Source organism: Cyprinodon tularosa, unplaced genomic scaffold (assembly GCF_016077235.1).
Source record: "Cyprinodon tularosa strain WSP-4 unplaced genomic scaffold, ASM1607723v1 ctg181, whole genome shotgun sequence".
In the NCBI taxonomy this organism is placed as follows: Eukaryota; Metazoa; Chordata; class Actinopteri; order Cyprinodontiformes; family Cyprinodontidae; genus Cyprinodon; species Cyprinodon tularosa.
The window spans coordinates 1205902-1229694 of NW_024038614.1; the positions used below are offsets into that span (position 1 = coordinate 1205902).

At 39.2% G+C, this 23793-nt stretch overlaps 1 protein-coding gene across 1 annotated transcript; it reads right to left on the reverse strand.

Annotated features, from left to right (window-relative positions):
• Window positions 1–4: 4 nt before the first annotated feature.
• Window positions 5–21625, reverse strand: atp2a1 (ATPase sarcoplasmic/endoplasmic reticulum Ca2+ transporting 1). Its single transcript, XM_038282229.1, has 25 exons — window positions 21465–21625; window positions 21225–21362; window positions 20658–20675; window positions 20086–20168; window positions 13973–14077; window positions 12346–12484; window positions 11477–11557; window positions 11307–11392; window positions 10856–11011; window positions 10556–10697; window positions 10166–10332; window positions 9980–10068; window positions 9794–9896; window positions 9557–9688; window positions 9313–9438; window positions 8772–8990; window positions 8571–8682; window positions 8257–8480; window positions 7944–8164; window positions 6831–7033; window positions 6646–6731; window positions 6420–6553; window positions 2260–2377; window positions 2022–2144; window positions 5–500 (listed from the first exon to the last, which is right to left on the reverse strand). The coding sequence occupies exons 2-24, from the start codon at window positions 21340–21342 to the stop codon at window positions 2025–2027; spliced, it is 2982 nt and encodes a 993-aa protein (XP_038138157.1). The 5' UTR covers window positions 21343–21362; window positions 21465–21625; the 3' UTR covers window positions 5–500; window positions 2022–2024.
• Window positions 21626–23793: the final 2168 nt, after the last annotated feature.

Below are 23793 nucleotides of genomic sequence, written 5' to 3' on the forward strand. Positions count from 1 at the left end.
TGTGTGGGTTTTTGTTTTTGTTTTAATACACACTGAAGATGAAAAACAAGTCGTCACATTATTTCTTTCAAGCATTAAGGTCAAACAGATATAATAAAGTGTTCCGGCTCAGAGCTCTTTGCAGTTTCACTGTACATGCAGACAGCATTCTGGAACAAAAATAAAATTAAGAGTTAAAATTCATGTCACCTTCAGTACACATCTTTATTCTTTAAGAATAGAATAAACAGAATAGCTTTAAAATACCATAACTATATATTATTTCTTGGAACATACACAAAAAAAAAAAACTTTTTGCAGCTTTTTGGTGTATTTTCAGATGTCTTCTATGTCTCCGGTTGTTTTCACACCACTTGATGTACAGATCATGTGACTTGATGAGCTTTCATTCATTCAATCGCAGCTTTCTGCTGTTTTTATTTTTTTTTATTTCTCAATCCTCTGTGGTCATCCTTCCCCTTCCTCCAGGCATACTTTCCATGATTTTCTTTAGACTTTTCCTGAACAGACAAAACAGAAGAACTCTTCATTAAGAGAGCAGTGCAGTGGAGGTAGAGTGAATGTGGCAGGTTTGGACAAACGGGAACCAATAGCAGGAGAGCAAAATAGACCCAATAAAAGATCCCACAAACATCTGGAACATTCTATGCAGCCTGTAAATGTTTACATTTTTCAGGTTGTGATAAGTAGGGAAATAAAAGGGTTTTATTTTCTACTATTTAAATGTTTTAGCCATCCATTTATTCATCTATTTTTGTTTTTCAGTCCATAATTTTTCCTGTTCAACACTAATTGGCCAGTTTATCCCTTTTTCATTGTCTGTCTGACAATCCTATCTTAATTCTCTCCCTCCTTCCATCCATCTGGTTCTCTCATGTGCCCATCCCTCCCTACAGTATATCGATTCATACATCTACCCACCATCCATTCATCCATCCCTCCCTAAAGTATATCCATTCATAAATCTACCCACAATATATCCATCCATCCATCCATCCATCCATCCATCCATCCATCCATCCATCCATCCATCCATCCATCCATCCCTTGGGTTTTCAACATAAAAACTTAAATTCATGGTTATCATTTGTATTTAAACTTTAATGCTTTGCTTAAAAGAAAATAAATGAGATTTGATCATAAAAAAAAGAAAAACAAGGTTTGAAATATGTAGAGCCCCATATATTGTTGTTTCATTCAAATCTGGAAACCTATCTACCTGCTCTACTGAATCTTTATCATAAGAACTCTATATATATTTCCAAAAAATCCCAAAAGGAAAAGAAGCTCAGGTTCCCAGATTGTGGATTATAACCCGACTCACCCTGTGGGGGAAAAAAAAAACTAAACTCTACCTTTAAAATAGTGGAAAACCAATTAGAAAATGCAGATTCAGTGTTTGCAAATGTTAGACAGCATACTTAGTTTCAGAAACAAATGGTCATATTCCAGAAACATTTAGGCCATAGTTACTTTTAAGCAGCAAGTAGTAGCATTAGTTTTATTGCTGTAGAATATGGTCCAGAATGACTGATCATGGTAAATTTGCAAGTTCCTAGTAATTGTATGTAGTATAAAATTGTGATTTCTATGTAAACATCTCACAGGAAATAGCACCAGACATGCAGATCTATATATGATAGAAAATTATAGTTTATTAAGCTTCAGAAGGAGCCAAGGTGCACTCAGAAAGCAGGCAGATGTTTTGCACTGTGCAGATAAATAGCTCATCTTAGAGTCAGGAGGTGAATGCCTTGTTTTGTTAAAGGGGTATGGAGGTTTGGGGACAGGTTTTAGACTGCATTTCCAGATAAGGGGTAAGGAAATGTGATCCAGGAAGGGGACAGGAAAATTAAATCATCAGGGAAAATAGAGATTAGAGCGAAGATGGTTGGGAGGGTTAGGGTTAGATGTTACCTGATGATCATCCTTGCATTTTTACTTCTAATTATTTAATAATAAATATATATGCTTCAGACAAAAATAGATTCCATTGTAAAGAAGTCCCTCTTTCAACTCACCTTCTAGATACAGTATGTGCGAGCCACAAACTTCAGGAGCTCATCAATAAGGATCACCGGGAAGGAAAGTTTTAGCACCATCATCCACTGCTCCACATTTAGATGAGTGAGCTTGAAAATCATCTGTGGATTAGCAAAGTGGGCAGAGATATTCAGCGTTAGAGGTTCAACTTTCAGTTCAAAATGACGGTACCAATAGAGCATCTTTATCTGAGCTGTGACGGAGGCGGAGACTTACAGGCAGGGGGTCGACATAGATGATCATGAAGTGGAGGGACATGGAGAGACTCATGGCGCCCATCAGCCAGCCGTTGCTCCAGGGAGGCATCCGCACCAGGGACTGATTCTCAGACAAGCTGAATAGTTTAAGAGGAAAGGGTTGGAAATGAAGAAAAGTCAATGTACTGTATTTCAGAGATGTTTTATACAGAAGAACGGGGGGCTGCAACCTGCAACCTCTACAATGGCTCTTAATATTGACTAAAAAGGAATAACTAATATACTTTAATAAAAAATTCCAGTCTTTGAAGCTTTAGTGGCTTTTTTAAAGAATATTTTAATTTAATTTTCTCAACAGAATGGTTTTAAAAACAACTATTTAGAGCATTTTTTATTAAATCCAAATTAAAGGTTTTACTATGTTTCTTATTTTTTTTTAACCTAAAATAACAACACAACAGAAGAAAATCCATGCTCCATGTTTATGAATCATTTTATTTTTTTCCTTATTTACATAAAAGCTAAAATATGAATAAACACTGGGTTGTGGAAGATGGCAACACATTTCCTATTGCAGACATTTACCCAAATAACTCTCAGGGCAAAATGACTTTTCAGATATGAAATGTTGCAGACTCCGGTAGTATTCCTACAAAAAAGTCAAGTATTACATTATACTCACATATATAAAATAAAAAGCTGGTGTATATTTAAATTTAGTCTAGCTAATTGCAGAAGTCATATACTTGGTAAATGCTGTCAGTATTAACAGCTAATTTAAATCAAGCTGTTCTATAAAGGCCTGAGATGTTTGTAATATATCATTAGTCTACAGGTCAATTGAAAGGTATGTTGAAGCTTAGTGCAGAACTAATGCACTAAATATGTAACAGAGCTCAGTTCAATCTACCATCAGGACCTAGCCATTCATGGAAAGGCTGTTAGGGAGAACATTATTCAGAGATGCAGCCAAGAGGAGGGAACTGGAGGAGCTTCAGAAATGCACTGCTCAAGTTAGAGAACCTGTCCATATATCAGCTGTTACACACTTTACACTTTGCAAAATAGACCTTGCCAGCAAAAGAGTGATGTAAGAAGCCATAAGATGTGTCATTTACAGCTGAAGATCTGTTTGAGGCTGGGAGTGATGCAACCTTTATCCTCTAGTCGGTAGAAGTTACAGCCAGACCTTAGATCTGACCTTTTGCACTTGATGTCCTTAGACCTTCATATTCTCTAAATAATTTGCTTTACAGTGACAATTATTAGAAATGTAAGCATACTGCTATTATAGCTGGGGTTTGGTGGTCTAGGCCTGGGCATTGATTCCCAACAGGGGGTACTCGTACTCCTAGTGGTCCACGAGTGCATTGCAAGTGGTACATGAAATTATTTTGTTTCTCTGGTAATAAAACAGGGTTTAAATCTGTTCTACTTTGTTAGGACCCAACAACAAAAAGAAACCATGCTTTTTTCAACCAAAAAGTAACTTTTTCTTATATGTTTGAGTTCATCTTCAGTTTTGAACCACTCAGAGGAACAAACTGCATGTGGAAAACAGCCTGTTATCAGCACATCTGAGCTCATCAAAGCAGACTTAGGAGTCATGAATGTTTAAGACAAAGTAAATCAAATGGAGTGAGTCTCACTATAATTTTTGTTCAGTAATTTGTTCCCAGTTCTTCAAGTTCAAATGTGATTTGTGCACTGTTTCCTTAGCAGTGGGTTTAATGCAGGATTGCCTCCCAGGGGATGGATTTAATGCAGAGGACACGTTTTCCTACTGCAGGGCAATAAAGGGGTGTTTTACTTCCTTATCTGAAATGTCACCAGACAGAGCCAGATGGTTCATCAGCATCTTTCTCTGCCACAAGAGCTTCAGGCTGGGAAACTACTCATGTGCAGGAATTCCCTATCCACTGAAAAGAGCAAGTTGAGTGGTGAGAGATAAGAGAAGATTGGGACCATTAATGAAAGGCTTCTGGTTCATCTGACATGGTAGGGATCCTTAGCTAGAATAATTACTTTCTCTGCATACAAATTCTTCCAAACCTTTATGCTGCAACAATGACCATCAAAATTAAACTTTAATGTTTCCTTAAAATTTACCTAAGAAAAAATAAATAAATAAAAAATAAATAAATAAATAAATAAAACAACAACAACAACAAAAACTTTGAATCACTGGGTTGTATCATAAAATCCTGATGATTTGAATTATTCTATGATTGTAATTTTTCTATCTGGTTTATAAGCATTATCAGAAAAAAAAGTTTCAGCAATTTAAAATGAACCAATTGTTACAAGAAGAGTAAAGATTGGTTAAAAAAAAAAGTATGGGTTTTCTACAAATCCTGTCAGCGACTATTGCAGGTTTAAAATGATTCAGCTCCCTGAACATATTAGGTTTAACATCCCACAATGCGCTTGAGATAAAACAGCTGAAAAATTCAGATGGATGTAAAAAGAGGAGTAGCCAGACTTGTTGCCATTTGGTGCAGGATGCAGACAACCCTAAACAAAAATACTGTAATATGTAAGCTGGGCCCCTTGGTGGCACTGTGACACTGCCACAGAAACGCACCTGAAACCTCAAACTGACAACAAAAAACACAGGCCAAGCAAAGATAGGTCATCTAAGGTAAAAAGTCACATGGCAGCAAAGATAGGTCATCTAAGGTAAAAAGTCACATGGCAGCAAAGAGGGTTATGCAGGTTACAAGCTGTGACATCATTGTTTAAGAGTAGACATACCGTAATAATCTTTTACATACTGAAACACAATATTGGTATTTTAACATTTCAAAAATAATTGTTTAATGTCTCCCAATATGCTGCATGCTTGTGGACACAACAGCTCCATTACTGAAAATCCTTTGATTTGGATACACCTAATCTAACTTAAAAAGCACTCAGAGAGCGCAGACCTCGGCCAAGCAGAAAATGTTGCCCCAAATTATGAATTTCACCTATAGTTAAAACTCGCACATGATCTGAATAATTACTAAATTGCATTTTACTAAATTTAATTGTTCCTTGTCATGAGGAGCACCTCTGGTGAAAAAAAAAAAGTATAGAAAATCTAAATGGATTTTGTGGACAAGTCTTTTCAATTGTATGGAGGAGGATTTGGGCCTCTAAAAAAACTGAAAAAAAAACATTAACAGATTCTATAGATTTTATTGGAATTTAATGTGGGGGAAAAAAATCTTAGATATATGATTTCAGAATTATGACTTTTTTCTCAGGATTCTGAGATTAAAGTCAGAATTCTGACTTTTTTCTCATGTTAAAATCAAATGGAAAAAAAAATCTGTACATTTTTGTACTTTTTTCCAGTGGCCCTAATTCTCTTCTGAATAACTGATCCTGCTAACAACGTTCCCTTTTCTTGTGTTTCAGTGTTCAGTAAAATACCTCTGGACTTTTTGAGTCAGATGCTGAGGCTGTCATTAGTCACCGCTGCCACCCTCTGGATTAGTGCAGAACTGCTCATTCTGCCATATATATCCCTATCTCACAATATTAGAAAATGTTTTGCAAAATTCCTGTATCCAGATTAAGATCTGGATCATCACCAATATTTAATGGATTGTTCCTTGGCATGACGGAGATCTTTGATAAAAAAAAAAGATCATTAAAATCTGTCCATAACTTTACAAGTTATCCTGTACACAGACAGACAGACAGACAGACAGACAGACAGACAGACAGACAGACAGACAGACAGACGGACAGACAGACAGACAGACAGACAGACAGACAGACAGACAGACAGACAGACAGACTCCTAATTGACATAAGTAAATAAAGGGAAGTAATAACTTAGTTACTGACTTGAAGTCTACTGAATATTTCTAAAGGGAGTAGAAAAAAGGTGATTGCAGGATTCCAACCAAAGAGTATTTAAACTGGAGAATGTTGCCCATTAGGGGTGTGTCAATGATTGCAGAGCTATGCTCTTAGAAGCATGTGTCAAAATGATTGATGTTCATAAACAGCACAAAGCAGTTGTCTCAGGAGACAGCAGTAGTTTTTAAAAATACCAGTTTGTTTTGATTCTTTAGAAACTGCTTAAATAGTAGATCAATAATAGAATGCTATTTGTTTGACACATTCATAATGTGGGGATTCTGTACATTATGCTGCTGAGTTTATAGAAATGCCACAGGTTCCCACCTGTTCAGAGCGTTGCACATCTCAATGGTGACCAGCACAGACAGAGCCATTGTCATTGGTGGAGAAGACTCAAACACCTCACAGTGGATGCCATCAAAGTCTTCGTTCTCCTCACTGCACTGCATGAAGTGGGACTGATGGGAAGGTTCAAATTAGTCCAGGTGTTTCAAAGCTTTAATTTTTTCAAAGATATGCTTTATAAGGAGACTTATTTTGGAATACTTACCAGCTGGTAGAAGGTGACCATTGGGCCTTCATCACAGTACAAGAACCACCAAGCTGCTGCTGCCACTGTTGCTGCACCAACATAACCTGGAAAAACAGCCATTTACACTGAGCTCAGTAAAAAATCTTTATACATCAAGCAAATAATTTTAGTTGCAATAAGACAATGTCTTTTCAAGACTCTACCTCCAATGGCCAGGTATCTGAAGAAGAGCCAGCCTGAGATTAGGGGCTCTTTGGGGGAGCGTGGGGCTTTTCCCATGATGTCAAGGTCAGGTGGATTAAAACCAAGGGCAGTAGCTGGTAGACCATCAGTCACAAGGTTAACCCAAAGAAGCTGGACGGGGATAAGTGCCTCTGGCAGACCTAAGGCAGCTGTCAGGAAGATACTGAAGGAGGGATAAAGATACTGTTTTAGGGTTTATTCTTACTAATATGAAGCAGAGACAAGTTAAACATGTTGGAATAGTTTGAAATCAAGCCCTAATATTTGAGTTAATGATTAACAGACTTCATTCATGGCGCTGGAAGGTGCACGAGAGTGCTTGTGCTAGAAAGAGCACCAGACCTCTGGAAGCTACCAGCTGAAACAGAGGGAGATCAAAGAGCGAGGATACTGGTAGATCAGAGATGTAACCAGGGCAGAAGTTGCACATCAGAAACCCCACTGAGGTGGTAGCTGGTGTTGTGTCCCTCTCTGGAGGTGTAGGTGGAGAGCAGTATACTAGAGCAAGACGCTGGGGATAGGTGACTGGCTGTACTCTGCTTTGGAGCTACAAGTTGAGGATGAATAATGGCTGATTTAACAATCTTTTTGAATGCTAGATTGGAACAGATTTTTTAAAAGCCACCAACAAAATCTTTAAGAGTATTCTTTTTTTCATCCTATGTAACCATTAGTTTTTTTTTATCTTCTGCCAATGTCACAGCCAGATCCAGTCCCTGGTTGGCCGTTGAGATTTTTGTATCTATCGCAGGTGTCGCCTCACCACTGCTTTGCTGTAATTGGGCCTGTTGCATCGCTAGAAATACGTCCGTCACATCACTTTGTGTTGCCTTGATATGTGTTGCATTGCTCTTTATAGCCCAACCACACAGAGATAATATGTAAATTGTTCACTCTGGTAACATGAAATTTAGAGTTGTGTATGAAAGAGTCAAAGTTGAAGCTAGTCTTTATAATGTAAGCCAAAAGAAATATTCCTTGGAGAGTTTGGGTCAAAGTCAAGTCTAGTCTTTAGAATCTGACTCAAAATCAAAGCTAAATATTCACAATTAGAAAAAAAAAAACGTGCTCACCAGACAACCTCGCCTACATTGGAGGAGATGAGGTAGCGGATGAATTGCTTCATGTTGTTGTAAATGGCTCTTCCCTCTTCAACAGCGGACACAATGGAAGAGAAGTTGTCGTCAGCCAAGACCATCTCAGAGGCAGACTTGGCAACGGCAGTGCCAGAGCCCATGGCGATGCCAATCTCCGCCTTCTTCAAGGCCGGGGCATCATTCACTCCATCGCCGGTCTTTGTAAGGAGAAGGAAAGATCTTTAGCTGTCCAGATTTACCTGATACAATCCCATTTACCTCAACAGAAATGGAGCATGTTTTTCCTCACCATGGCAGTAATCTCATCAAAGCCCTGAAGGAACTCAACAATCTTGGACTTGTGGGATGGTTCCACTCTCGCAAAACAGCAAGCTTTTCTGACCGCTTTCTTCTGATCATACAGAGAGAGGTCATCAAACTCTCGACCGGTAAAGGCTTTACCAGTGACATCCTCCTCCTCAGTGAAGATGCCAATGCGTCTGCAGATTGCCACAGCTGTGCCCTTATTGTCACCTGAAAGAGAGCAGCAGTGGTGAGTCTTTTTTTTAATCCAATCTTTGCTCAATCATTTTAGAAATAGATTGTAGTCTTGCTTAGACAGACCAGTGATCATGATGACACGGATACCAGCAGCTCTGCACAGCTCAATGGAGCTCATGACCTCCTTGCGAGGAGGATCAAGCATTCCAACGCAACCAACGAAGGTCAGGTCAGTCTAGGGAGAGGAAGAAAAAAGCAAAACATAGTCCGCTATATTCTCCAGACAGATATATGTATGTAGGTCTTTTAATCAAGGTAATCCACCTCATAGTCTCCAAAACGAGTGGAGTCCTCCAGATTCATCTCTTCCCTCTTGAGAGGTGAGTCACGGGTGGCGAGTGCCAGACAGCGGAGGGTATCACGCCCTGTGCCCCACTCCTTAATCACCGACATGATATGGTCTTTGACAGGGCCAGTCAGTGGTATGCGGTTGGTACCCACACGGACATATGTGCAACGATCAATCACACCCTCTGGAGCACCCTGATGACAACATGGTGACAAAGTCATTAGGCCTATGTTAAACCAATAAGGAGGGTGCTGTATTTTATTTATTCATTTGATTTATAGATAGAATATGCCCAGATATTACTAAAGCCAGTGGTATCTTCACTTCTATATTAATAAATTAAATATTCATCTATTCTTAAATGTGTGTTAAGGAGTCTGTTACTTAAAGGCAAACAGATCTTAATGTATTTGTTTATATTTTTTCGTATTGTACTTTTATTATTTTAAACTTGTACTCAGCTCTGTTCAAATATCCACTAACTGTCAATTTTACTTGTTAGCCATCATCACTCACTTTAACAAACATCTTGTTCCCCACAGGAGCTTTGGCTGACTTTGCAGGTGAGCAATATACTGACATGGACTTTCTGTCTCTGGAGAACTCCAGGGTGAATTCCTTCTTCATCAGCTGTTTGATAACCTGATAAGAAGTGAAAAGAAAAATGGAAAAGAGCTGTTGAAATGTGGAGGTAACTAGCCACTTTAATCTGTTGCATTTTGATCGTTGAGGAAGAATTTCTTCAAGTTAACTAACTTACAGAGCAGCAAGCGTTTGCCCTCTCGACTTTTGACAGACCACGCACTTCGCTGTTGAACACATTCATCTTCTCCACTAAGCAGCACAGGGCTGTCTCTGTGGCCTCGCCCACTTTCTCATAAATGCCCTTAGACTGCAGCGTGGACAGAGGGAAGGAATCACAATCAAAGCATTTTCACTGTTCCCCGCAGCATGTAAACATGGTAAGCAATCAGAGAGTTCTGGATGCTATGCTGACCTCGTTGTAGTCCAGAGATGAGTCATTGCACAGGGCACAGATGGTTGCCAGCTCAACCAATCCGTCATACTGCCCACACTTAACTAGTGAGCCATTCTTTGTGCTGGGAAGAAAAAGTGAAAATTTTGCTTTTGGAAAAAAAGAAATTGCTTCAAAATAGTGAATTTTGCAATCAAGTTCACTTACACTTCTCCCTCAGGGGTGTACTTTGACCCTGAAATGTCAAACTGACCAAGTTGGACATTGTCACCTTCAACTTTGTCAATGATAAACATCTGTAATGGGAAAAAGTGTGAAATACAGTTTGCATATTTGAAGATTAAGAACAGGATCTCTGAGTAGCTTTGTTTGTGAATATGAACACAAACTGACCTTGGTTACACACATCTGGTTGGTAGTGAGCGTGCCTGTCTTGTCTGAGCAGATGACCGAGGTGCAGCCTAGAGTCTCCACTGAAGGAAGGCTCCTGACAATGGCGTTCTTCTTAGCCATACGACGGGTTCCCAGCGCCAGACAAGTGGTTATAACAGCGGGCAGTCCTGTAATGGAAAAGCCATTTTACAAAAACTATTGAGGTAAGATTTGACAGCCATTGGTTGCACTGAGTTATTTCACACATTTCAGCTGGTTAATCCTGTAACTCACCAGTAAATATTCCAGCTCAACAAACCCACTCAGCCCTCTTTCAGGGTAGTCATGATGGCAACACAACATAACAAGCAGTTTGAAAAACTCCTAGAGAAGCTTATCTCTGGGGTTTACCTTCAGGAATGGCAGCCACAGCCAAAGCTACAGCAATCTTGAAATAGTAGATAGCACCACGGAACCAGGAACCCCCGTGGACTGGGTCATTAAAATGACCGATGTTGATTATCCATACAGCTACACAAATGAGAGAGATGACCTGAAGAGAGAGGCAAGAAAAGGATATGCGATAAGACATGTTTAAGAAACTGGTATTTGGATGTTTTAGTTTAGGGCTCACCAAATCAGCAAGAATGGAACTATATATACTTTTTCATGGCCTACACACATGCGTTAATGTTTGCCAGTCTTACCCACCTTGGACAGCTGCTCTCCGAACTCATCCAGTTTCTGCTGCAGAGGCGTCTTCTCCTGCTCGGTGGCTGCCATCTGGTCACGGATCTTGCCAATCTCAGTTGAGACACCGGTGGCAACAGCGATACCAGTGGCTTTACCAGCAGCGATGTTGGTGCCCTGAGCATAAGTTTCAGAGAGGTCTTATAATCTGTCAAAATGTTTCATGTCATAAAGATATTAATCAAGTCTTATTATTGACCTCTTTTAACAGTGGTTCTAGGAAAACATAAAGAGAAACACTGAACCTGAACTACTCATTTTTTAAACAGCAGAATCTATGACAGTAAATGTCAGAGGGAGCAAATTAAAAACAATGGTATAAATTCTGCTACTGCTTTTGAAAATATATTTCCATTGAGCACTGTGATGTCTAAAGAGTTACATAAACATATTTTAACAGCAGAAGGCTTACAGAGAACAGCATGTTCTTCTTGTCCTGGTTCACAGCTCTGAGATCTGGAACAGCCTCAGTGTGCTTTATCACACTGACAGACTCTCCTGAAGCACAAGCAGGGGTTCAAAAGATCAATAAAAACATGAAAAAACATTCATATTTTTCCTTCTATCTTAGGGCTGGCATACCAGTCAATATGGACTGGTCCACTCGCAGAGTTGTGGACTTGATGGAGATGATCCTGATGTCAGCTGGAACTTTGTCACCAACTATTGTCCACACAATCAAGCACAGAGAAAGACCGAAGGGAAAGAACTTTATTAACAGTAAAACCTATGGACCGGTTAGAGAACTTGGACTCCTTTTAATTTGAACAACTTGTTGTGGAGCTTCAGGGCGCAAAGCTGAGAAATGATCTGACAGCAGCATGCAGGATGAAGGGGGCAGGGGTGATTGACTGGTCTTAGCACTATGAAAGGATAGTGTTGTTGTTGAAAACCGATACCACTGTGAGAGTCAGAGGGATAGCAAGACCTTGGGGAGATCATGAGGGGAAAAGAACAGGTGGACAGGGAGAGACAGAGGACTGGGTCAATATCAAGTGCTCTCATAGTCAAGCTTCTCCACCCCTTTATCTCTGTGCTTACCTTAAAAGGAAGGTGTCATTTTTTATTGATGCAATGACCAGCAACAAACAAAACAAAGATTTTCTAAACACTTTCTCCACATGATGAGATATTCTGTTAATGGTCTTTTAGATTTCATAAAGTAGACTATTTGTTCTTAGTTATTCACCTCTTTCTGAACAAATAAAGCATTTACTGGCAACAGAAAGAGTTTAAAGTCTCATTGTTTAAACCTTGAGTTCCAAAATAAAAAAAACAATCTAAACTCTGCAAATGCTTATGGAGTAGGGTGACACAAATGCAGCAGCTAATGAAGACAAGAGTTACAGTTGTGCTAGAAAATGATGATTTGATCTGCGAATGTCATCCAGGATGGACAGGGCCAGGAAAACGGCAAAGATTTGTATTATTTTAGCGAAGGTAATTCTTACCAGAAACTTCCACCACATCTCCAGGGACAATCTCCCTGGCTTTGATCCTCTGCACGCTCTTCCTGTCAGCCCGGTAAACCTTTCCCATCTCTGGCTCATACTCCTTCAGAGCCTCTATTGCGCTCTCTGCATTCCGCTCCTGGGGCAAAAAGGCACATCTATCCATTAGTTACTCCATTAGGCATTGATATCACTAGAAGTCACATAGTTTAAACCTTTTTTTTTTTAAACTGAGGCACACCTGCTCATTACTGGGATGTTTTTACGTTGTCATTTTAAGTGTCAGACCACCATAATGTAATGGATCCTATTGTGAAGGTGGATTATAAATTACTTTTTTAATTTTCTAGAGTTAGTAAATAGAATGAAATAGACTGTAATAGATTATTTTCTTTTCAACAGATTTATCCAAAGTTGCTTTTTTTGCAGCTTCTCCAGAGTTACCATGGGCCTTTTGCTGCTTCTCTGATCGACACTCTCCTTGTCACACATGTCAGTTTAGATAGAGGGCTGTTGCTTGGTAGGTTGACAGTTGAGCTAAAAGTTTTCATTTTTCTCATAGTGTCACAGCGTTCTGTAAGATCTTCATAGCTCAGAATAATATTTCATAACCAAATTCTACTTCAGTCATTTATTGTTTCCAGCTTCTAAGATTGAAATACTGACAGGTTGACTATTTACAGATTACAGGACACTCTCCTTTTATTAAGGAGAGGTGGAGTAAGAACAGATGAAAATACTTTTTTTCCAGATATGTAATTGTGAAAAATAAAAAAATAAAAACCTGCATTGGTCTATCATTAAAAAATGTCTCATTATATCATATTTATATACTCAATTGAAGCAGTTCAAATATTTGCGCAGGTAAAATTTTCTTTTAATTAGATCCACCAATTGTGTGCTCTAAATGTAATCAGGAGATTAAATAAGTCAAGCGTTAGGAAAAACTTTTAGATACTTATTATGGACTACGGGATGTTTTTATCTCTTTTACCAAAATTTCATCCAAGAATTAGTTTGAAATTTATGAATTAATTTGAAGAGAATTCTGGTAGAATATCTGGTAAAACAGTGTCTACCAGTGAAAGAGGAAAGACTGAACGCTCAGCTCAGTAGGTGGTTTTCTTCCAAGGCTGCCCCCCACTGCCTCAAAGTGTAAAGCTCAACTTATGCCAGCTGCTCTCCCTCTCCATACCCTTCATGTGTGAATCCTTGTGCATAGTTTCCAAATGACTGTTGCAGGGTCGATATGCACTCCTACTAAAACCAAATGCCCACTTGAAGCCTGCATTGTTACGTGTGGAGTGCACAGTGGGAACTGTCAAGAAGAAAAAGCATCTGCTTAAATCTTCCAGGCAGCTTAGGCTCATCGTCACTTTGTTGTTTTGACCTTGAACCTCTAGACGTTCTGCTGAAGTCACTTCTGGCCTCCCGTGAACTTTCTAACAGGAGCACGCTGTGTGTAGAGGACACGAGGCCAGAACAGGCCGACAATGTGTGTGATTTATTGAGCGTGACTGTTGCTAAGTTTGAGAGTCTATTTAGGTGTGAGTAAAACACAGTGCACAGGGGCAGCCGCATGTCCTTCAGAGTGTAAGTATCTCTGTGTCTGTGCACACTGACTGACCTGCCACACCCCTACGATGGCATTGGCGATGAGGATGAGGAGGATTACAAAGGGCTCGACGAAGGCGGTGACTGTTTCTTCACCTTCTTCAAACCAAGCCAGCACCTGTGTCAATGAGATGATGGTCAGAGAACATTAGAATATATGATTGAACAAAATGTCTCCAGATTAGCAGCTGTTTGTTATAAACTATTAAGAAAATAGAGGAAAAAAAAGGATTTAAGAAAATGTGCAAATAAGCTAATTATCTAAGTAATAGTTTTTGATACCTTAATAATCAAACTTTATTGATCTGACATTGGAGAAATGTGCCCATCCAGTTGGAGAGCAGTGGGCTGCCATTGTGTGGCACCCAGGCAGCAGTGTGGGGTTAAGTGTCTTGCACATGAACCCTGGGCGGAGGCTGTCGAGGGGATTGACCCAGTAAATCATGCATCCCTCTCAGAACACAAGTGCACAGCTCTAACCCACTAGGCAAACACTCCCCTTATGGAACAGTCCCCTTAGGCAACAAAAATTAAATGCTTGATATTTTGCATTTTTGCACAGATGCACTCAAACATGTTATGTCCCGCTATCTTTAGAGGGACTTTCCACTGACTTCTACTCATTTTGCATTTATTTGTATAGCCGCAACCAAGACGCTAACCCTAACCATTACCAACGCATACCTAAGCCTAAACCTAAACCTAGCCTAAATTCAATGACACCTAAGTCCTAACCACCATACTAAGAGAAGAACCTTTTCTCATGGGGACCACTGGTTGGTCCCCACAATGTAGCATACTCCTGGGACATTGTACTCGCAAGGTACGAAATACAAGGCCACAAAAAATGAACCTGAATGACTAACATATTGCTAAGATCTAGTTTTGGATTAAACATATATTCATTTTCTGTTCACTGCAATATTACGCTATCAATTTGTAAATTAAACTGAACTGAAATCTTAATCTTTGTTTTTTTTTATGCCAAAAAAGTATGAAATTAAGGTAAGACCTCATGCACATTTTTGCTATACTTAAGCGAGATGTGGAAAGATGTGTAAAAAGGCCTTGGAATAATCTAATTACAGTAACATAAACTCACACTTACGTGTTTTTAATACTCACAGCTTTAAAAAGGGAACTTTTATTGAATAGGAAGAACATCCTGCATCCAAGATACAGGAGTAATTATTTTTAATTAATTATTGTCATCCCCAACAATGATAATAAAGTATTTAATTTAAATTACAATTTAACCACTCTGTTATTTCAGCTTGTTACATAATTAATCAATCACTAGAATGTTTCACTTAGTTTTGTTCCTTTGGGATTGAAATAAAGTGAGGCAAAATGCCAACTCTTAAACACTCTTCAAAATAAGAGAGACAGGCAAGTTAGACTGTCAAGTTTAGACCCCTCTTATGTTGAGATTTGGTGTTTCTCCAATTCTGCACGGGTCTTAAAGATATGGAGGACGATCTTTTATTTCCGGGTGGATGATCTTAATAAGTGGTCCTCCCAATTGTCAATCATTCTAGTGATATGTTTACGTAAGGCCATCCTACAAGCTCGTCCTCGTTAGCTATCTTTTTCTGCGCATGCACACTTTCAGCCATATATCTGTGGTGAGGTATGGTTTCAGTCAGTCATTGAAGGTCCCCTTTATCACCGTGGTTCTTTGAAAAAGGCTGGGGGGTCGTAAGAGGAAAAAGTGTCTACAAAGTGTATGAGAAGAAAAGAAAGTCCTCAGAATATGCAGACAGATATATCACAGAATGCTTTGGGCAAAGCACTACTTGATTTGCTGTCACAGTGACCCACTGTCGCCATAGGCTGCCGCTACCCAACAGCAGCGACTAACAACAAAGATGGCGCAGTGGAGGAGGAGTTTCGCGACTAACGGAGCAAAAAGCAGTGATCATCTGTCCGAACAATCAGTTACCTAAGTTTGCTATAAGGTCCACTATATTGTCCCTGCTTCATATGGACACAGTAAGCTTGTATGAGCTATGAGAACAGCACATTTTAAACATGTGTGCACAAGCGTGCACAAGGAGAAATGGGCTTGTGCATGCTCTTGCAGGCAAATTTTTTTATTAAAGTGGAGAGGGCGGGTCTTATTAAAAATCGTCCACAATACCTCTAATATAAAAAAAGATACAAACAAAAAAAGCATAGCTATGTTTTAAAAAAGATTTAAAACTTAACACTTTAGATGAAATTAAGAAAGTAAGACTCATTAAAAAACTATGAACTAGCATTGATAGTAACCTAAGCTAACAATGCAAACATTGGTGATGTTAGTGGATGATGTTTAGGCAATCACAGCTTTCTCACAGTGATAACAAGAATTTCATATCTTGGCTGTCACTCTGTAAATGCTCATTTCAAATGGATCTGCAACCAATGTTTGTGGTTTAGAAATAGTTATTTTCCTTTACTGCCTCTCTGTCACCATTCAATGTTGTTACACAAATATTAAACAATTCTGATACTTATTCAAATATCACAAAATGTTTTGAGGTCCGTTTATTTCTGTTTTCTAATTGGGAATAAGTTACAGACTCTTTCAAAGTGTAGTTAACATTTTGCACAATAGTTACATAGTTTAAATGCAAATGAAACATGCATACCAACACGTCCTGATAATACTTAATGCAGAAAATGTAGATGATAAAAAATACATTGAAAGTAAGTCAGTCTATTTGGCAATAAAATCCCTTTTGCTTCCTGTTTTGCGATAGCTGTTTATTAATGGTTTGTAAAGCATTTAGGGTTGTGTTAATAACTAATTATTTAACTATTTATAGTGGATCCTTGTTGTAAAATTGTACCCATAGTTTTATAACACAGGCAGTAATTTATCTGAGGGATGATCCTTTGGTGGATCAAATAGCAGTTGTCTCATACGTCTCCCTCACGGTGCCACGTGAGGCATCTTCTAATCTATAACACATGCCTGCCCTCGGTCAGCAAGAGTCCCACCTTACAAAAGACAGAACTGTTTTGGAAAGCCTCCATGTTGACATTGACACAGATTAGTTGCAGGCCAGTGAAGCAAGGGCCGAACCAGGAGGAAAAAAGTGGAAAAAACCCCCCTCAAAACTCAGGTTTTCCCTCTGCATCATAATCTGCCTCTTTCCATAAGCCTTCTCTCCATCTCACATCTTCTTACATATAATTTTTGAAAATGGCAGCTATTGCTCCACCCTCCAATCTGTCTTCACGGTGCTTCTCTTCAAACACACAATGGATCTCCAGAGTGAGCGTCAGAGCCTGTCAGCACATCGCAGTGACATAACATTCCTGTGTATATGAATAGAATGAGCACGTATCTGCAGTATTTAGTGTTCTCTTTTTTAGAAACTGTATATGACTCTCAATCAATTGCCCCCGTTTGTCATCATACATAACAATGCCATTGTGCAACCCAACCCCTCGCCATCCTTCCTTCTATGCCCTCCTCTGTCTCTTTATTTCTTCTGCTACTGCAAGCCATCCCTCGTTCCGATCATCACTGACCTTTGTCCAAGGATACAGTCTCTTGTCCTTTCTTGAGACTCTTAAAATAAAGCTTGTGCCATGCATATGCACTGGCACACATTGTCTGCTTTCCTCTTGAACTGGTTCTCCAATTTTTTTCTATTTTTTTTTGTTTTGTTTTGTTCCGCACACAGCCGACAGGCCTTCTAGGGCCACAGCGACAGCTGTTAGGGAGGCCGGAGAGCAGAGACTGAGGATTAAGACAATGTGTCCAACGTGCTGTTCTTAATAAAACCATGGCACAGAAAGCAGCAGCAGAGAAGGGGAGAGGGATTCCTTGTCTAAACCCGAGTGTATCCAAAAGTAATTTAATAGCTCGGTGATGTACATGCTGTATTCGGCAGCCTGGGTGTGTATTTGTCTTGACCACAAAGATAACAGGTGAGAGCTGAATGCTCAGAACTGCTGCTCAGTTTTATAATTAGTTGTCATCATATTGGAGAACATGTCTTTAAACATTATTTTTACTGTACACTCTCAGGTTTCAAATATTCATTTCGCTGAAAGCTTAATTTCCGATATTTGAATCAAGTGGAGGGACACCTCTATATTGCAAAACCTCAGATCTTCCTTGTGGGACATCATAGGAAAATCCAAGAAATCAGGAAAGACATCAGTTAGAGAAAAGTAAATCATCACAACAATGGTTAGTTTATGGAAATGCATTTTTTTAGATAACTGAAGGCTCCACGTTTTGTTCAAACATTATATGTCTGTTTCCCAGGGATACATATATTATACCGTAGTAAAATGTGTTTACCAGTCATGAGAACATCAAATACCTCGTGTATGTTGGCTGAATTTGGTAGCTAAGAAGACTTTGACTTAAAGCTTGCGCAAAAATGGATCTTCCTAAGTAAACATTTAAATGTATTAAAAAGTGGTTTAAGGACTATTATGACAAAAGTTATTGGTTGGTCAAGATAAAGCTCTGTTCTTTGTCCCACATGAAATTTGTTTGGAAAGCTGAACATAAGTTGTTCTACAAACCTGACCCAGTTTGAACGGGTCTGTCCTGCAATTTACGTCGAGGATTAATTAATTAATTAATTAATTAATTAATTAATTAATTAATTAATTAATTAATTAATTAATTAATACAGTTTAAAATAATTCCAACAAATACTGTGACAATGTTTATAGAATCTCCAAAGGATATATTTCTCTTCACTCTAGCATTTATCATGTAAAATAATTACATCATTGTGTGAGGAATGGTTTTCTGACTGGTTCCAATCCTTTATAAAATCTTAAATAACCTCTGAGCATGTTAAAACCATCTGTATTATAGACCCTAGTGTGCATTACTAATGATACCTTCAGTTGGTGATCTGTCTATGATTCTGTGAGCTGTAACCCCAGCTAGTTGCATAATATTAAACGATTAAAACCTTATTTATGTTGTCAGACTCAGTCAAGTTTCTCTTCATACAGGTTATTGTTTAAAGAGGTTATTGTCTATTTAGATTACTGTCTAAATGTATGAACTATGATGTTTTTATGAGGATAAGTCTGTAAAAGCTATCAGTCTATCTTAATATGACGAATATTAATAAACATCTCTATTAGGGGCAATAGTGTCTCCAGGGGCCAGGATCCTCCAGAATGCTGCACTGCATCCAAGTTTTACTTATCAGGCCTTGTTGGGGCTTTCCTTGCTGACTGTTCCTCAACCATCACAACAATGTTGACAGTAATAGAGAAACTGTTTTGGCTGCTGCAGTGCCCTAGTTGTCTGTGACCTTTGACCTGTACTGTGCTAACATGCTATCATCACCTTTGGTTTAGAAATTGGCTTCTCATTAACACATCATTGGTAAAAGCATGAAGATAGTTTGTGGTACATCAGTCATATTTGAAAGTTATGTTTTCTAGTTTCCATTTTGAAGAGTGCCTGGGATAAACATGTATCGGTGTCCATCATATTTCTACCATATAATCACAGGAATTTATGAATTACTAAGTGAAAGTAATGTTAAAAAGTAAATGGGATTATTAAGTGATTGTTGTGTAAACATTTTTACCAAAAATATTTTAATAGATTTTTTTTCTCTCAGAATAAATGTATTAAAGTAAAGTGAGTCTTTATCTGAAATTTTAGGTGGGAGGCTACGTTGCTGCAATAAAAGTTCAGTCAGGCTTTTTGTGCATCTCACCTGCATAAGAAGGTAAGATTTCAATTGGATTGAATCCCAGATAAATTTATTTAGGAATTCACTCTTCACCTGCATTTCATTAAAATAACGGCTAGTTATTTTAAGACTAAGTTTGTTGTTTTGTTTTTTTTTAATCACAAATCTTTTAGATCACTTTTCAGTGTGTAGCCTTGGATAGCTTAGGTTCAATTCAGTTTATTCATATAGCGCCAATTCACAACACAACACAAGGCACTTTAAAGAGGCAGTTCATCCAGATCATACAGTCACTGATTCAAAGTTTTCTATCTAAGGAAAACCAGTTGTTTGCCACGACTCATTAACTCAAATTTAATCCCTCACACCTTTTTTGTACTTGTTCACAAGCCCTTTAACTTATAAAACCCTGAGGTTGAACAATTTTAAATGTATTTGTGTAAAAACTCACAAAGGAGATGCAAGCAGCCAGAAGAAGGATTCGGACCAACAGGTCCTCAAACTGCTCTGCCACCAATTCCCAGATACTCTTTCCTGTTTAAACAGAAAACCCATTCAGTTAGACATCCTTAATACAGCATGAGCTTATAGGTTTTATATTATTTTATCAGTAAATGAGGTTAAACATGCAAAAATGATGTGGTAATGATTTTAAAGAAGGCAGTTAGGGTGTTTGGTGCATCAAATGTAAATGTTAAAACTCTAACAATGCTTTAAACTCATAACAACGTATAATGTCTTGTTTTATGTTATGCAACAAATATGTTGTCCATGCACGTAGCAGGAGACATCATCTAAAGCAGCATGTGGTAATGGAGTATTATTAGTTGTTTGGGGTCACTCCATGTCTGCAGCACACCAAACTTATAGGTGTTAAGCAAATGACCGCATTAACTGTCATCACAGGAAGTGAGTGGGGGACAGGTGTGTCCAGGTGTCTTCACAGTTAGAGATGCACATTGATGGACATTACATGTGATCCAGACCCAGATGAGAGAAAAGCAGGTGTCTAGGTCGCCTTACCTTCTTCTGCTGGCAGTTCTGTAGGAACAGACCAAGAATATTAATGGAAACCATACATTTTATTGCCTTTCTGAATACAGAGAGATGAACTGCTGTTTAAACTTCAGAGGGTCATGGCCTAAACATGTACGTCCTTTGTTGTTTTTGCATCCTTTAAAGCTAAAATGTCCTTTGAAACAAAGTTGTGTTTTTTCTAACCTTGCACTGAGCTTTACCTTTTAATGCCTGATGCTACAGAGATCTAAAAATGGCTTAATTTTGAATTGGCACGCTTTCATAATATCCCTAGCAATTTATAACCAGTAGCAATAGTTAGAAACATGAGACCACAATGCACCTGCTCCATAAATAACCCCCCACCCCCCAGCCTTTGTCACACATACGGCTGGTTCATCTGTCAGTCTTCAAACACCATTCCGTCAAAATATTTTATTGATCCCAAAGTGAAATTAAATGTTGCTGCAACTCATTTTACATCGGGTTCTTCCCTCCATCTCTGCAGTTTTGACGATCATCCGAGACAAATCCAGGAAAAGTCCCTGTCATCCGTCTCTTTCTCTCCCTCACCGTTGTAGCCGTACTTTTCCAGGTTCTTCTTCACCTGCTCAGGTGGCAGGCCTGTGTCCTCTGTGACTCCAAAGTAGGCCAGAACGTCGGCCGACTCTTTGGTGTGCGCGTTCTCCATCCTTGGCAGAAACGGAGAGGCTTCAGAAGAAAGGGATAAAGAAAATGCAAACTCAGATCAACCTAAGACACTCAACTGGGAGAGAACTAGGCCAAAAAGAAAAAAAATAGCAGTTCACCCACCACTTTCTTGAGTGTGGGATTGGGATTAAAATCTGGAGACCCCCCCGTACTGCTCTCTCTCTCTCTCTCTGGGCTGGTCCTCTCCTCTTAGAGCCCTGGACTGACAGAAAGTGCAACCCGGCAAACTTTTCTGAAAAGTTTTATACAGATGAAAAACTGGCCTCATTGGTGCTTGCTCCACACGCTCTCACTCCTCATTGGATGGGAACGTCCTGAATAAATGGGCAGGGATTGCCCCATGGCAAAGAATAGGCAGAGGGAGGTGAGCAGGGTGGGCGAGGGCAACAACTGCAGAGGGGTCCGTGACCCGGCAAGCTGGAAATAAGATGTGATGAAGAGAGGTTGCATGGTTAGAACAAAGAAGAGAGGAAGGGACACTGATGGGCACACGTGGGCTCACGTGTCTGCAGACACATGGACAATCAGTTCACAAATGAATTAGATGCTTAGACAGAAGGTTTGCAGCATATTAACAGTACCTTACCAAAGTATTCAGACTTTCTTTTACACATTGTCACATTGCAAACCTAAACCTTAAAGATTACTATTAAGATTTATGTCATAGACCACAACAAAGTAATCTACTTATCAAGTAGAAGGAAAGTGGTAGATTATGAATACAAATCTTAAGGTCTGACATGCATTTGCATAAAGACTTCTGTGTGTGATTCGAACTGATTAGAGAGTGCTCTCCTGCAAGGCGAATATCTGTCTACAGCTCAGTTCGAATGATATGTTGACAGTCCTCTGAGTTATTGGCAACAAACCATGAGGGAAACATGGCAAACATTTTGAAACAACACAACAAACAGGGTGAGGACACTGTCATGGGATGTGGAAGCAGGTTAGAGCAGAAGGGAAGGTGGGCGGAGCTAAATCTTGAAAGAAGACCTGTCAGAGGCTGTAAAATATTTTAGACCAAAACCCATTAGTAAACAATTTAGCTTAGGTCCAAATGAACGGCCCAGGCTAATTGGTCGTTGCTACCTGATGTTCTGATGTCTGAACTTTGGGCAAACGTTTCTGACTCTAGAATTGCAAAACTGGTAGAGACGCAGCATCGCACCTGCAACATATTCTTTACCTCTGTCCTCTGCCTCTTATATATCAGTGTCTTAGGGTCCTGGTGCCTATCTCCATCATTCTATGGGTGAGAGTCTGTCTACACCTTAGACAGGTCATCAGTCCATTGCAGGGTAACACATGGACACATGGACATACAACCATATACAGGGACCTAACTGTAATTTAGGTGCCAATTAAACTAACCATCAAATTCTTAGAATGTGGGAGGAAGCTGGAGTACCTAGAGAGAAAACTCACATACACAGAGAGAACCGGCACACTTTGTCCAGAAGGTTTGTAGCAGGCGAAGGCAGCTGTGCTACAAACTGCACCACATGTACAGCCTGTCCCTTTACCTGAATTTCAAAAATGATGCACAAATTTTTTTTGGTCACGTAAAGTTCCAATGAAATGAATCAAGGTTTATGGTTACAACCTCCAACCCCAGTTTTTAGGCCAAACTGTGTAGGACTCATAATGTCTCTCTGCTTTGACATGCTTCATCTAAATGGGTGAGTCATCATAAAGCTCCTGCAGAATTATAAAAAGCCTTTTGTTTATGCATGAGGGCGATTAACAGCTTCTGGGAAGCACTTAATGTCGGTAGGGTGCGATCTTTAGTCGATGCAGCAGTTGGAGAAAAGGGAGAAGGCCTCAGAGCATCAGAGGACGAGGATGTAGGGGCGTGGGGGGCTTATTCTGATCCCCTGAGGAGGCTTTTGTGATCATCGAGTTTAATGCTATTTAAATTTCCTGTTGTCATGGAGATCTCATCTACTTGCAGGCGCACAACGAAGAAAATTATCAATGAAACTCTCAGAAGCTGTTACAAGCAATTACCGACCCAATCATGGAAAAAGTAAAGGCAGGAGATGACAGGACATTAAACGATCACATTAAAGCTGCTTCGCTCTCTGACCCATTGTTCTGGTCATCAGATGAAGGTGGCTCATTGACATTTAGCTCAATCCACTGCAGAGATCGGGTTGCTGTAGCTCATTCTAGAGCACTGTGCTCTAATGCTAATAAAGCAAAGGGGTGATAAAGCCATGCCCCCCCGCCCCGCTGGAAGGCACACGTGAACCAACTGGAATCATTGTACAGACAGATGGCAGTTCCTGAAACACAGTTTGGAATGATTACTTAGAAAGAATGAAAGAGGCGGAGCTTTGTCTAAATGAGCCAACCAGTCATTTTACTAAATAGTAATTATATTAACATAAGTGACTTTATTTAGACTTTTATAAGTAGATAATTAATGATG